The 16,265-nt window shown below is 45.9% G+C and overlaps 1 protein-coding gene across 9 annotated transcripts in view; it reads left to right on the top strand.

Moving 5' to 3' along the window:
* Positions 1-16,265, top strand: part of ATP13A3 (ATPase 13A3) — a 430,700-nt gene that overhangs the window by 339,627 nt on the left and 74,808 nt on the right. For 5 of the 9 annotated variants that reach the window (XM_078666244.1, XM_078666245.1, XM_078666247.1 and 2 more), the window contains one exon: positions 5,840-5,929. The exons of the other annotated variants lie outside the window; for them this stretch is intronic. In XM_078666244.1, the coding sequence (XP_078522370.1) occupies positions 5,840-5,929 (90 nt within the window). The remainder of the gene's footprint in view (positions 1-5,839; positions 5,930-16,265) is intronic. 9 annotated transcript variants of the gene reach the window in all.

Below are 16,265 nucleotides of genomic sequence, written 5' to 3'. Positions count from 1 at the left end.
GCAATCCGTCTTACATTAAATATATCACACAGGCACTCCGTCTGAATGTCAATACCGCTATATTATGTTACTTTAGTAAACAAACCTAAATAGATTTGTGACTATTTTTTAACAAAAAAGCCAGTGATTTTAAGGATATCTTTTTAAAACGATGTTCAGTCTTTGCGTCTAGAAGACTACATTTTTGTCATACGTCTGAGGCCTTTTTTCACATCTTAAGTGGGAAGAAATTTCTCTTCTGAGGAAGTGAGCCTTTAATTGAGACAAACAGAGAAATTATCTGATTGATATGGAACTCTGAAATTTAATTTGGCTAGAAAGAAGGTTGAGTGCTTGAAGAGGACTTAGTATTATGAAATATTGTGCAAGGTCAGTGATGGAATAGAGTCTAGATCTCAAGCATCCGCCCCTCCGATCTAATGTTGAATGGTGAATTCATTAATTAATTAATTAATTCATTCATTAAAATATTTATTTGGACAGGGCAACATTACGTTTTAAAAGAGTAGAAGGTCTTCTCACAGTAGCACAAACTTTCTCCAAGGCTTCTAAAAAGTTGTGGATTACCGGAATTGGTAAAGAAAAATCTTTGAAAAAGACTTTTCCACTACTTAGTAATGCATTCCAACTGGAATTTGTTGAAAGAGATTTGCAAACCACATTTTGGTAAAGGAAGTAGGCAATTATTTCTCTTCTTGACATGTCATTAATTTCTGACCTTTTCTTTTGGTGCAAGATGTGGAATGTAATACTTTTAAAGGCATAGTAAGAAAGTGCAGCAGACATTTGCTCTCCTTCAGATTCTTCTTCATTCTGAAGGTAGGAGTTCAAAGGGCTATATATATAGCCTTTTTGACATTTTGCAATGTTTTATATCAACCAGCAAGGCACGAAATCCCATCTCTCAGCATAAGCATGACTACTTTGGGATTGGGTCCTGGAACATCACAGTTTCATAAGAGCAGAGTAACTTTCGAGAAATCATAAATCGACCTCTTTGCAACTTAAGACAACAAAAATGCCAGTTCTATGTCAGCAGGAAACCACAAGCAGGCTCTTTGGTAGAATGCAGTTCCTACTCTTCTCCCAATTTCTAGAGTATTTACCAGACTGAAGTGAGAACCATTTAAAACTACTTTAATTGAGCCAAGATGGTAGAGACAATATTGGTTCACCGGCCCACTAGTACTAGTGGAACAACCACCAAACCTGCTGGCCAAATCTTCCATCCAGGTGCCAGGGGCACATCCTACATCACACCCATGGATCTCTGAAGTTCTCTGCCTAGCTCCTTTGGTTAAGGACTTCCTTTATTTAGAAAATTCCTGATGAATGTAGAAAATTATTGGGGCAACTCAGAGCAACCTCTACAAATAAGACCCACTCAGTTAAGTGTAAGAGGTCCTGTAAATGGTGTTCCTCAAATGGCCTTCACCCACTCTCCCTTCAGCTATGCCAGACTTTACCTTGTGTCTTGGAACTCATCCGCTTGGAGCTAAAGCATGCCTCAGTCAATGCTCACCCTGCTGTTAAATCAAGATAAGACTACCCCCATGTTGAACCATGTTGTGGTCATAAAGAGTCATTCAAGAATTTCTAAATGGCCTCCTTTGTATTTTCTTTCTGTCTATAAAAACGGCCAACTGAATGGGAGCTAAATACGCTATAGCTCAAGTAATGAAGTCCACTTCAGGCCGATTTACTGATTTCAAATTGGATATCTACCATGTAAAACTGTTCTGTTGCTGACTATTGCCTCCTCAAGGAGAGTCTGTGAAATAAAAGCTTTCACAATAAAAAAGAATTGCCACCAATTCACCAAGGACAATGTCATGTTGCGTACCTATCCTCAATTCAATCCTAAATCTCCTAAGTACTTACACTTTAATGAGCCAGTTATTCTCAACTTTCTGCCAGAGCTCTCCAGATGCAGCAGAAAGAACATTGCATTCATAGTTTTCAGGCTTTTGTATCTTTCATAGCCCATCCTCCTCCCCACATATAGGCTCATCCAGATCAATATATTGCTATTTGTAATGCAGAAATTTGAGGTGAGATGGCTTGTGAGAATGGTGAGTCTAACTTTATTGGCTAAAGTTCAGGTCTTTTCTAGCGAGGTTGATGTGCTGCTAAAGTCACACAGTTTTAAGTTTTTTCAGGCAGCCAGTGTCTTATACAGCTATAGCAAAGTTACAGTTGGACTCACACTTCGACAACAGGGACTGATTCAAGCATGCAAATCTGTGAAGGACACCATGGCTAGATCACAATATTTACAGGTAAGTAATTTTGTTATTCCATTTGCCTAGTCCTGCATCACTTGCAATCACCTACATTAAGCATTCTAGGATGATGCCTTGTATGATGCATTAAGCATTCTAGGATGATGCTTTGTATGATAAATTAATCATTCTATGATGATGATGCTTTGTATGATGTCTGCTGGGGTTCTGAGCTCTATTATGAAATCATTCACAGAATGGGCCCTTTAATTTTTTTGTGTGTAAACTTCTTCTACAGTTTTTTCTTCTGACCATGCAATGGTGGGTCGAATCTGTCATTCCTTGGACAGGATTTTGTTAGCTGGCTTCTTTGCTGTGCTGCCATTTCTTTTTGCAGGGGCTTGTGTTTGTATCAGACTACAAGGTTTGCACCTTGTGCAAGACTAAGTTCCTAACCATTGAGACACACATTTCATTTCTTCTCCACGGGAGATCCTTTATCTTTTTTGCTCCTCCCTTTTATGTAACTGTGGCTCTAAGTGACACTTGAATAATGATTTTCCATAAGTTCAAGAGGCTATTATGCTTCAAGAGACGATATTGTTTCCAGTTTTCTGAGACCTCTACTAGGAATGAGTGTTGGGATTGTAGCCACCTGTCTATGGTCAGCCAGACTTAGTAGTTCGGTTATTGACTGGTCAAAAATGTCACATGTTTCCTGCCTTTGCTGCTGATCCTATAGCACTTACTATACTAGGCCCCATGCCCATACAGATCAGCCTTAATGGAGGAAACAATTGTTCTGAAAAGTAACTTTATTACTACACTGAACTTAAGCATTTTCCCCGCATACTGACAAAAACATCTATTTTCCATATTCTAAGTGAATACAAATGAAGGCTGATCATTCGAAATATTGAAACTTTATTGTCATGTCTAGTTGATCCAGAAGTAAAATCAGGTGTTAGTCAAAACCTGGTATTTCATTGAGGTCAGTCTCATTGCTCCAAAGAATCCTGATGATTAAGACAGCCAGTTTCCCTTTGGCACGTATCAAGTTTTTTCACATGCATTTATGATATGAAGGTGAGTTCATTTTGGCTGTCACAAGAAAGTGCCTCCGCAAGATGCAGTCGTAATCAAGTTTTTAAATTCCAGACTTTCACCCTCTTACCACTGTCCATTGTTTGAATTCAGCCTTCACTGCGTATTCAGAACTCAAGAACCAACATACTTTCTGTAATGCTTGTTTGCTAAAGATGTGTTTTTCTTATTGAAAACTTGATATTCCTGTTAGGAAATATTTGTTTGCAGTGGAAGGAAAATAATTGTTATGCTTTGCAACAAAAGAATACAAAGTAAGTTTCAATGACCATTGCTGGGATGCAAAGTATAACATTTAAAATAATAATACTCATGATAATCTAGTTTATCGTAAGAACAACCACAACATTCACTTCAGTTTCATGTCATCATTGCTAATCTTAAAATGTATTGCAGTCATAAATATATTAACAGATGTTTTTACAAAAAATCATGAAATCAATAGTTATTAAATTGGAGTGCTTACATAAGGTTGGTTATGTGAGAGTGCTAATCAGATGTTTTTAAATTATAAGTTTAGTGTGATATGGTTTCAGAAAAAATAGACTGTGCTATGGTAGGCCACAGGTCTAGATCACATATTCGGGTATTGCTCAAATATTGTTGCCCTCCCCTGCAGGATGAGGAAATTCTACTTCCTCCGATTCTTTTTTCCGACTTTTTACTATTTTTGGGATACTTTTACAGTATGTATAGATTCCTGTTTTTAGTAGTTGATGATCATTGTGTTTGACTCATATTGGAACAATAGTTACAATGCAATAACTTCCTGAACTATTAATGTCCCTTCTTTGGATGTGAAGTTTGCAGACGATGTGCAGTTCCATAAGCAAATGCACTTGATATCCTAAACATAATCTGATAATAGATACCACAGTCGACGGTACAAAGATTTAACCCCAACACCCCTACACTTATCTAGGTGTCTGACCTGGATAATCTACAGGAAGTTGGAAATCTTGTTTTAGATATGAGTTTGGTTTAGAATACAGCTAATTTCTTAATCTGTGGCACCCAGATGCTTCTAGCCTTTATTTACATTGTTGAGACTTGATTTGTACAATTAGATCTTAGCATGTATTTTTAGCTAATTCCATTTTTTGGTGATGAGGAATTCTATTTTATTAGCTTTTTTCTTAAGACTGACATCCTAAGTGGTGTGTAGGGAAGGTTCTGGCTAACTCATCTTTGTTGAAATATCTTTCCTCTGATGTAGATTGTGGCGGTATGTTATCAGATTTGGTAAACTATTAATCTTGCCTAACCTAAAAATCAATTATTATATTTAGCATTGATTTGATCCAATAAAGCATGAGATTGTATTGTTCAATGGTAATGACTTAATGATCTTGAATGACTAAATAAATACTATAGCAAATGGTCAGCAAATAATTGTTTAACACTTTGGAAACATTAGGAAAGAAAATTAATGCTGCCAGTGAGATTGTAAAAAGACTTTCTTTAATGCCAGAAATTGGTGTTCTGTGTCCAATTCATTCTAATCTTGGTACCACAAATATATTTTATCAAATATCTATTGAGACGCATTGTTTTTGGTGAGAAGATATGTCTATTTCCCAGAGAGACATAGTCCTACAACAAATGTAAAGGTATTAGTATAAAATATGAGAGGAAAAATAAATTAACTTATATGAATGTAGGCCCACAATGTTGCGGGCCAGAAAACAAATTCCTTAGCTGTCACAGTGCCACGCCTTTTCTGTGTAGCCTTATATGTGGGCAGGTATGCTGCTAATTGAGATTACCATGGAGCTTGTTCTGCTTACTAATCTCTATATTTCAGGCAATATTTAATTCACCTCTCCAAATGTTTGACAATTACCTTTGAGAGATCAAGGTTTCCATCTGCTGTTTGCTTAAATAAAATGTAGATCTAGGATTGAGAGGAGGCTGCCCAAAATTCTAAACAATGCATTGCACACTTTTTGATTTAGTAAGAATGCTGCATACATTATACTAATCAACCCTAACTAATGGGGATCCCGTAAAGGCAGAGCCCTTTTCTGTGTCTGTAGAGATTACACAGATGTTGTACCATATTTTTATGGTGATACCAGGCTCCTTGTAAATCCCCATAGTTAAGAAATGTAGATATAGCTGAATTGTTACAAGTAGATTAGATATTTGGGTAAATATTACTTGATTGATTTGTTCTTGCAAAGTTGACTTTATAAGAGATGGAGTTTTCACATATATTGTGAAATTAAGGGTTGGTGTAAAGAAACTGTATGCTGATTATAGTTTACATATGAGGAATACAAATGTTAATGTTATATGTTTAGTGTGCACTTCGTCAATTACATACAACATAACCACCTCATGTAAGCATTTCCTTTCTTGTATTCAAATTGTTAAAGCTGCCCAAATTGTGTTCTGCATTGCTGTCTTTAATTTTCACATAACAATTCTGAGATTTACAAGTAATTTGCATGTGTATTCGCAGTGAATTAGTAGTCCTTTTAATTCTTCCCACCCACTGCACTGTCTCACAGACTGTCCTCCTTGACATGGTCCTTTGGAAGTTTGTGTTCAACCGAGACAAGCAGGGAGAATATCGCCTCGCCGTCGCACAGCCACAACAGGTTGGAATCAATAGATTTTCTTACTGTCATATTGTACACGCCTATATAAGCATGTGCAACGTTTACTTAATTAGTGTGTATTGTGCTGTGTGTGTAGCTGTGTTACTAATTCTACCTTCTCTACTTGTTTTGCATTTGTTGCAGGCGTATAATAGTTTCCAGCAGTGTGTTTTAGATTTTGCAAACATAAATAGTTTTTTCACTGCTCAGTGGTTTCCAAATTAATTATTAAACATGTTTTAGAAAAACACACGTTATCCTTGAAGGTAAGATTTTTTCGATTAAGCTGTCATCTCCATTAGATCAAGGGCAAGGAAAGACCAAGTGTCACTAGACGTCTGGTTGTTACCCGGGTTTGAGCGACAAAGATCTTTGCATTGGCATTCGCAGTTGCGATGTCTCCCATTAATCTTTAGTTTCTGCTTTAAGAGGGACGTTAACACTTTATAACCCATCCGATGCCTTCGGGTTCAAGTGTATTTCAGGCCGGTCACCTCATAGTTCGTTAAGCCATAGTTCTTGCCTGTGTTTTTTCAGTATTGAAGCTATTTAGAGTTAACGGTGAATTAACCTGTTCAATACTTCACTATTAAATGCTACATTTACATTTATTCATCTTATTCATAAAGAAATATTTGTTATTTCACACAGTTGAGTGGCTGGCATGTTTACTGTTTTGATTATTTTGTTTATTACATTTTCTTCCCACTAATTCAGGAAAACAGTTGTATCCCCTCTAAAATGGATTATTGTAATAGACTTTATATTAACCTTGAGGCACAATATCTCAAGAAGCTTCAGGTATTACAAAACTCTGCCCCCAGATTACTTCTTGACCTTCTCAATTACCACCCAATCTCCAAAGCGATCGAAGATTTACACTGGTTAACAATCAAGAACCATATCAAAATCAAGCCTCTCTGCATCACTTTCATGTCTCTGCATGCCCCAGGGCCAGACTTTCTGAGGCAGTCCATCTCTTGGTATGATCCCATCAGAAACTTGAGATCAAATGGATCCTACAAAGTTACCACCTTCAGATTTAAAAAAGCCAAATAGGGTGGAAGCAGCTTCGTTGCAGGAGCAACCAAATATTGAATCTTATGGCAATACACTTAAGAGCAGCACCTTCTCTACAGGCGTTCAGAAAACGTTTTAAAAACCTGGTGTTTTACTCTTTAGCACAACTTTCTTATTCACCTTTCTTGAGCTAGCACCAAGACCCCCTAGGGTATACGTAGTGCACTACAAATTTCCTAACATAAGGCATCAGGCTCCCCTCTTCGGCGCCTAGCGTCCCTGCCTCGCTGCAAATCCCTACGAGGCCCCCTGTGGCGTCGCAGGTGATCGCCGGGACTCCGGGCTTGTCCCCGAGTCCCCCTCGGTCCTCTGAGCAGGCAGCTGCCTCACCAGAGGTCGATCCAGCACCGCTTCAGCGCCAGGGGCCCTCCTCCCTGGCTTCTGTGGTGTCACGGGTAGAGGCAGGGACCTGGGGTGCTTTCCCGAGTCCCCTTATGTCCTCGGCGCGGGCGTCCGCTCTGTCTGAGGCCCAGCCGGTGCCGTTTCTGCGCCGATCCCTCGCGTTTCTGGCATCGCCCCGCCCCACCCTCATGGTGAGCACTTGGTGGCAGGAGTCGGGCTGGCGCCGGTTTCTGGATTTGTCTCCTAACGTCCCTTCATCTGTTGGTGTGTTCCTCTCCGGAGACAGGCGCTGTGTAGTTGCCTTTTCACCGGCATCTTCCAGGGAAGGCTCTTTGCCGTCCCCACGGCCAAAATCCTCAAACCCTTCTTTCCGTGGCTCGCGTATGGCTTCTCCACCGGCCTCTCCACCTTCCTCTGAGGCCCCTCAGGTCCCTCGTTCCTCTGTGGATCCTCCTCCATGCCGGGGCTGGCTGCTTCTCCCTGGACTTGGGGATGGGCAGGTTAGTCTGAAACCGTCGCCCACGGAGGAATTGCTTTCACCTCAGCGGCGCCCTACTGAGGCCAGTGTTGCCTTTGTTCTGGTTATTTCCACGGCTGCTGGTATTCTGAGGATGGGTGAACCTGTCACTCCGTTTCCTACAGACAGCCTCTTGGAGATTCTCCACCAGGGCTCTGGTGGGCGGGAGTGGTTCCTTCCTTTTGAAGCGTCACTCCATAATTCTCTTATGGGGGCGCCCTGCCACGGGCAATCCAGTGCCTCAGGCACTACTGCACTGCCATCGTCCTGCTCCGCACGACCCGGTCTGCCTTTCTTTCCACTCTTCTACTCAAGGCGCTCTACTGCGAAATACCTTTCCGTGTTTGCCTGTGGTGGTGTTCCCTCCATCTCGGGAGGTCCCGTGGTTAGATTCATGGGCACGTAATGTCTTCGCTTCTTCCAGTGCTGCCTTGAGGGCGCTTAATACTTTGTGTGTGCTGACCAGGGCTACTTCTAACGTGTGGGATTCTGTGGAGTCCCTTCTTTCTCATGTTTCTCATGAGGGTGCCCGTGCTGATCTGCGCGCCCATGTGTTGGATGGTAGAGAGTTAGCTGCGTTTATTCTTCGTGCTGCTTCATGTTGCCAATGCTATTGGCCGTGCAATGGCCACTTCTGTGGCTCTCCGTCGCCATGCTTGGCTATGCGATGCTGTTTTTACTAAAAATATTAGAGAGCGTCTGGTCGACCTCCCTTTTGACGGGCCCTGCTGTTTAATACTCATGCAGACTCTGCCGTTCAGCGTCTTCTTGCGGGGCTCCGTCCTCCTCAGTAAATTGGTTTGCTGATCCTCCGGGTCTTGGTGGGGGGCGTCATCCCACTTGCTCGTGGTATTTGGTTTTTGGAGTGGCTGTTACACTTTCTGTGAGGGTTACTGTGCCCTCGGGGTCCTTGGTTGGCCCCGCTCTTAAGTTGGCTGCTGGTCCAACCCCCTTTATTGGTACGCCTATGCTTCCTGGCTGATTACTAAGCCTTCTGTGGTTTCTGCCGCAGGTCTATGATTTTGTCCTCTGATGCAGGATTGTTTTTTCCCTAAGAGTGTTCCCATGCTTTCTTGGGACGTGTCCTACCCTATGCGGGGTATATGTAGCTATTGTCTAGCCCTGTCTTACGTGGGGAGGGTGTGGACTCCTCCTTGAGGGTTTGTCGCCCTTCCTGGTGTGCTTGAATTACGATGGTGCGGTCTTTGGCCCTTACGGGGGCATGGCTTGGCTGTCTACGGCGTTGTGCTGCGGTGTTTTGCCCGTGCCTGCCGTTTCCTGTGTTGACGGTCTGGTCCGTCGTACTTGTTTCTCCTCTTCTCTTCTAGCTGATCACACTGCTTCGTGGATCGGTTCTGTCCGGGGTGGTCCCCTTTAAGTGGCATTCAGGACGGTTTACGGGCCTTGCCCTTGTTCTGAGCCCCACGTGGTCATGCGTTTAGTTTCGTAGCGTTGTCAGCGGCTGGTTGCCCCCACCTGCTCTTCTGTTCTGTGGCCGGAGGCCTTGGCGTGGACCCTGGCGCTCCTGCTTCTGTCCTACGGGGCCATTGTGAGATTACATTCTTATTCTTCCGCCTGCCTTATTGCCGAGGCGCCATTCTTTCTTGTCTTCAGGCTGTGATGGGCTCGGCTGCCCTCGTCACGGAGTTTGGTTCCCGGTGGAGGGCTTTGCCGTGCTTCTGCCTCTTCTCCTTGGAGTCTGTAGGTGGCTATTCTTCCTCTGCATTGTCGGTACCTTGGGGCTTCCGGTGGAGGTCCCTGGTACTTTGACTGGGTTGAGGTGTTTTGGCCATCTTTGTATTACCCTTGCTTCTCCTGTTGGTGAAGACTGGGTTGCCTTTTTATCTTCTTAGCACATCCCCTGTGGGGCAGGTGTTCCTCCACAATGCTGAGGTTCTCTTCAGCCTAGGGCCTGTGACTCATCCCCTGTTGCGGTGGACAGGGCTATTTTTCCCTGTCCTCGTGCCTGGTCCCCTGCTGGGGGCCTTGTGCTCGTCTGAGCTGGAGAGGTGTTCTCGCAGACCCTCCTCCCCTTTGGGTATGGCTAGGGTATCTATTCTACGTTAAGGAATCTGCGGCTAGTAGTCTCTATCAGATGTACGAGTTACTTACTTTCGGTAAAGATGTATCTGGTAGAGACGATTCTAGCCACAGATTCCTTCACGACCCGTCCTTCCTCCCAGTTTCTGCGAGGACCCTTCTCGGTCTTCTGCACTCGCCTGCTTCAGGACGGCGTTCCTCTGAGAGTGCCTTTTTCTTACTCCCTCCCTAGGAGGATGCTCGCCTAGTAGTTGTTGTTGCTCCATTCCTTCTTTCTGGTGATTGGGTGACGAATGCCTGGGTTCTTCGGTGCCCATGCATTTGGTCTCCAATGTAGGGTTGGTTCATTTGTGCCCTGCTTCCTTGTGGCGCTTGCACTTCTGACTCCTGCAGTCCTTGGGGTTGAGGTCCCCTGGCTGGGTCTTGACCCTTGGTTCTTTTAGCGGATCCCCACTGCTGGTGTTGTTGGGGGATGACTTGTCATTGCTCTTCCATTCTGGCTTTGAACCCCTTCTTGCCTCCGGGTGGTGGTTGCAGTCTTCTTTGTCTGCTGTGCCCTATTTCACACGCTTTCTGCATCCAGGGAGGCTGTTATGTTGGTTGCGGACTTGTTTGCAGTAGCTGCGCTCTATTCTTTCATTCCAAGACTTGGTGCCTTAGTGCCTGGCACTATTCTGGATGGTATTGTCCCTCACCTTTCATTTCTTTCCCTTCTGTATAGTTGGGTTTTCTCAAACTGTTCCAGTATTCTCACAGTCTCGTTTGTGATGGCTCCGCGTTGTGGCGCAGAAAAGTACTCTGAAGAAAACTGACGTAGGCGCGCCGGTTTGGGACTTATGTATCCTTGCTGATGTCACAAACGCATACAACGTCAGGGCAGAGTCACGTGGTGCCGTCCCCCTGGCACGCAGGGGTGCCGTGGCAGAAATGTTTTTATGGATCCAGTCTCACGCCTAGGGATAATTCTACTTTAAGGAATCTGCAGTTAGAATCGTCTCTACCAGATACATCGTTACCAAAGTTAAGTAACTCGTACATTAAAGTGAGTCATTTTTCAGGGTGAAAATTTTATATTCTATGTTGCATTTCAGGGCCTTTCCTGTAGCGGACGATAAGCCTCCCCCTAAGTGAGGTATATTTTATTGAAAGAAGTGTGGGGACACAACATAGTGTAACATTTGTTATCAATAGATTTTCTCTCCATTTTTTTGTTTTAAGTGAAAGCCAGTATGCAAAAAAACGACATCTTGTAAAATGCCTTGTGAATCACATGAAACAATTTGTAACTCGAAATTCAGAGTTGTATAAATAATCAATCAATCAATCAGCCAGCGGGTTGGTAAAGCGCAGAGAGTGGAGAGTGTTGATGTCTGTCGGAGGTGGAGAGGAAGGGTGTTCCATGTCTTGGCCGCCATTAGGGAGAAGTAGCATCCTCCTGTTCTGGACTTCTTGATGGGTGGTGCCGTCGCAAGAGAGAGCTTGGCTGAGCTGAGGGATCTTTGGGTTGCATGGAACAAGAGACTGTGGTTCATGTAGGCAGGTCCGGTGTTGTGGAGGGCTTTGTAGGTGTGGGTGAGAAGCTTGAAGGTGATTCTCTTATGGACGGGGAGCCAGTGTAGTGACCGTAGGTGTTGGCTGATGTGGCAGTGGTGCGGTAGGTTGAGGACTAGTCTGGCGGCGGCGTTCTGGAGTTTGTGGTTGAGGTTCTTGTTGATACCGAGGTAGAGTGTGTTGCTGTAGGCTAGTCTGCTGCTGATGAGGATGCAGGTGAAAGTTTTTGTGTGGTTGAGGGGAATACAGTTGAAGGTCTTCCTGAGTAGGCGGAGGGTGTGGTAGCAGGAGGCCTGACAGCATTGATCTGGCGGTCCATTATGAGTTCAGAGTCTAGGATGATTCCGAGGTTGCATGTGTGGTCCGTGAGAAGGGAGGGTTCCCGAGGTTGGGGGGGGCCACCAGGTGTCGTTCCAGGCATCCAGGTGTGGGCCCATGATGAGAACTTCGGTTTTGTCTGTGTTGAGTTGAAGGTAGCTGTTCTTCATCCACCTGGCGACCACTTCCATTCCTTTTTAGAAGTTGTGTTTGGAGATTTTGTGTTAGTTGGAGAGGGAGAGGATGAGTTGGGCCTCGTCTGCGTACAGTACGATGTTGAGTTCGTTTGATCTGACAATGGAATCGAGTGGGGCCATGTACATCTTGAACACTTAATAATCACTATTTCTTTACTCAGTATCTTGAGCACATTTAAAAAATGGGTAAGTTTCCCTCCTTACAAATTTGTGTTCAATAGATTTGATCATATGAAGTGTAGTTGGTACACCATGAAAAATCATTAAAATCTACAGCTTATTTGTTGGCTCTGGGCTTCAAATGTATGTGGGCAGCCAACAGACACTATACATTTCTGGAACCAGACGGGTCTGATGGACAAAATGTGTTATGTTACTTTTTATAAATCGGCCATCTGGGCAAAAAAATTACTGATGAAATCATTATCCTCTATTTAAGTTTTTTCCTACTTATTTTTATACATTTTTTAATTCAAAACGATTAATATCTTTGGGAACACCGTAAGTGATGTAAACAAATGACGTCTTGCTGAAGTCAGACTTTAGACTAGTTTTCTGAAATGTGTAGCTTTCCTGGTTCACCTATAGGTATCACTCCTGCTTCCCCCACAAACTGCAAGTAAGTAGAAACAACAAAAAGTAAGAAAAATCGACAACCACTTACATAATACAAAAAACAGTAGATACGCTTTTTTTTGTATTTTTTTTTAATAAACAACTGCTTGATCATAAAAGCTGGGAATATGGTGATTTTAGCACACCAAACCTTTTTGGTGATGCCATTTTTAGAACAATAAAACTATATGCTTGCTTGCAAAGCTCTTTTTTCTCCCACTAAAGTTAAGACTTAAGTGTGACATCTCAAATAAGGCTCGGAACTAGGGGTGAATAATCCCCAGCAGATATAGGGTTAAGAGTCAGTCTCATAATAGTAATCTTAACAGAGTTTGGTTAACCAAAGCAGTTTCCTAAGCGTGGATGGAGTTATGTTGGCTAATACCTCTTATTACTGGCCTGGTGGCCTAGATTTGCAAGAACTGGTATTTGTGTTATAAGCGCTGATAGACCTATTGCAATATTCAGTAGACTATTGCAATATCTGAAAGAAACAGGTTAGTATTAGATTCCTTACCTTAGAATATCCCCAGGCGTCAGACTGCATCCAGAAACTTTTGTGTAGCAATACCCTTGCGCGTCGGTAGGCGTCGTCTGCGGCCCCGCGTCCGTCGGCGTCGTTGGCGCCGGGATGACGTCGCCAGAGTACTTAGACGCCGCCCTCGCGCGCTGACGTCAGTTCCTATTTTTTCCACGCCAGCAAGCGCCGATCTGGAAAAAGTGGTACCCTTAGTCAATTTTTGACTAAACATTTTTGATCATTTTTGATCTTTCTTCGAAGTTGAACGACTCTGACGGTGCCGCTAGGGATGCCCGGGTTCAAGCCCTGCGTCGACTGCAACCGACCGATGTCGGTTACAGACAGATGTCGGTTACCGACCCCCATCGCCGGTGTCTTCATTGCCTGGGGCCCGACCACGATGACAAGTCGTGCCCCGACTGCCGGGCCTTGACGTCGACGGCAAGGCGGGAGCAGTCCCACAAGTGCCTCGAGCTCCGCCAGTCGGCCCTGCGCCGTTCGGGTTCCCGGTCCGGAAGGAGTTCGAGGGACCGGTCGCGGGGCCGGAGTCGTCCCATCTTGGAGGATCGTCACCACTCCTCGAGCTCCAAGTCCTCAGGTAAGAGGCACAAGAAGTCGAAGAAGCGAATTTGCTCTTCTGAATCCCAACTACTCTCGCGCGTCGCGGCCGGGGGTTCGGGCACCACCGACCACGCGGCTCCGCCGGAATCGCGGGCATCGCGGCCTGCTCCATACCCGCCGGTCCCTGAGCAGAACGCGAAGCCGGGGGAGATCGACGCCTTCCTCACGGCCATGAGGTTACTCACTACTCCGTCGGGTTCCGCTGCCAAGCGGCCCCGACTGGGAGCCCAAGCAGGCCAGGTGCTTCGGCCTACTTTGGTCCCGGCGCCGCAGGGCCCCGCTGGATCCAGATCCGGGTCGTCGCCGGTCGACCTTACGACCTAGTCGGCGCCGGCCCCTAGAGTGTCGCCTCCGGCGCCGTCCACGGACAACGTCGTCTTGAGCGCTTAAAGGACTCCAGGGCTACGGCCAAGTCCTTGGGCCTGTCGGCCCCTGCGCCAGCAATCTGCTGCCTTTTGCCCCTTTCGTGGCCAAGGAAGGGGCGCCCCCACACGTCCTGCCAGCCAAGGGCCGCAGACTAACATCCAGCGCGGTGGCGGACGTGGTAACCGCCGTGGCGGTGCCCGGGGACAACGGCGGTTCGCCATCACCTCCTCCACTGGCGCAACATCACATCGGACAGGTGGGCGCTGCAAATCGTCCGAAGGGGCTACTCCCTCCCCTTCGAGGCGACCCCTCCAGCCATGCCACCGCAGTACCACTGCGTGTGAGGGGGATCACTTGAATCTTCTGCGAGAGGAAGTTGCGCCCTCTTGGCCAAGGGGGCCATCGAGCGCGTTCCTGGGCCAGAAGTACGGTGTGGTTGTTACTCCCACTACTTTCTGGTTCCCAAGAAGGGGAAAGGGGGCCTACGCCCTATCTTGGACCTGCGGAACGTCAACGGCTTCCTCCGGAAGGAGAGGTTCAAGATGCTGACACTGGCTCAGGTCTTAGCTGCCCTGGACCCGGGAGACTGGATGGTAGCGTTGGACTTGCAGGACGCTTAGACAGTCGTCAGCCACCTCCAGACAACGGCCCACCTCCTGCACCTGCTGGGGTTCTCCATCAATGTGCCGAAGTCGCACCTGTGTCCCTCTCAGAAGCTCCTCTTCATCGGAGCGGTTCTAGACTCGGCGCAGTTTCGGGTTTATCCTCCCGAACAGCGGGTTCGGGATATTCAGGCTCTGATTCCGATCTTTCAGCCTTTATCCAGAGTCTTGGTCAGGTTGACGCTGCGGCTTCTAGGGCTGATAGCCTCCTGCATCCTTCTGGTGCATCACGCCAGGTGGCGGATGCGGGCTCTGCAGTGGTCGGTATACGCCTGCAGGTGGAACAAATTTGTGGCATGGTGCACAGCAAAGGCTGTGGATCCCCTTTCTGACCCTCTTTCACAGGTTCTCCTCTTTCTTCTTTCTCTTGCCCAGCAAGGCTCTGCTCAGGGCCCTCTGAAGGGCTACCTCTCGGCCATTTCCGCCTTCTTAAGGCTACCTGATCAGCCCTCTTTGTTCAAGTCCCCGGTTGTAAATAGGTTTTTGAAGGGCATCACTCATATGTTTCCTCCAGTTCCTTTCGTGATGCCTCAGTGGGACTTGAACCTTGTTCTAACTTTTCTGATATGCGCTCCCTTTGAGCCACTTCATAACTGTCCTCTTCGCCTCCGTACTCTGAAGACCGCTTTCCTGGTTGCCATCACCTCTGCTAGGAGAGTGAGTGAGCTCCAGGCCCTTTCTTCTAAGCCTCCTTTCCTTTCCGTCCATCCGAACAAAGTTGTGTTGCGGACGCGACCCTCTTTCCTGCACAAGGTAGTCACAGCCTTCCACATCGGGCAGTCCATCACTCTGCCCACCTTCTTTCCACCTCCGTATCCCTCAAAGGAGGAAGAGAGGCTCCACCATCTGGATCCAAAATGTGCGCTCTCATTCTATTTGGATCACACACGCCAGTTCCGGGTGGATGACCAACTCTTTGTTGGTTACGTGGGCGCTAAGAAGGGATGGGCGGTGCACAAACAAACCATTTCTCGATGGGTCGTCTTGTGCATCAAGGCTTGTTACTCTTTGGCTCGAAAGGAGCCTCCTGTGGGGCTGCGTACCCATTCTACACGGGCCACGGCGGCTACTACTGCCCTGGGCCGGGGAGTCCCCTTGCAGGACATCTGTCAGGCGGCTACGTGGGCCTCGCTGCACACGTTTTCAAGACACTACTGCCTGGACAGCCAAGTCCGGAGAGATGGCTTTTTCGGCCGTTCCGTTCTCCAGGACTTTCTGGTGTGATCATTGGTTCCCAGACCCACCACCGGGTTTGTATTGCTGGGGTATCTATTCTAAGGTAAGGAATCTAATACTAACCTGTTTCTTTCAGATGCACAAGTTACTTACCTTCGGTAACGATATATCTGTAAGAAACAGTAGTTAGTATTAGATTCCTTACCGCCCCACCCATTCTCCCCGTTCTGCGAACTGATATTTAGGGTTAAGGTCATCCCCTTTCAGGGCCCTAGTTTCATGGCACCAGTGTTGGTTTTTATCATGGCTCTGCGTTTCTGGCTCGGAAAAG

This window comes from Lissotriton helveticus, chromosome 11, assembly GCF_964261635.1.
Source record: "Lissotriton helveticus chromosome 11, aLisHel1.1, whole genome shotgun sequence".
Classification (NCBI taxonomy): domain Eukaryota; kingdom Metazoa; phylum Chordata; class Amphibia; order Caudata; family Salamandridae; genus Lissotriton; species Lissotriton helveticus.
The sequence above is the reverse complement of the archived record's forward strand: the minus strand, read 5'-3'. Positions and strand labels throughout refer to the sequence as shown.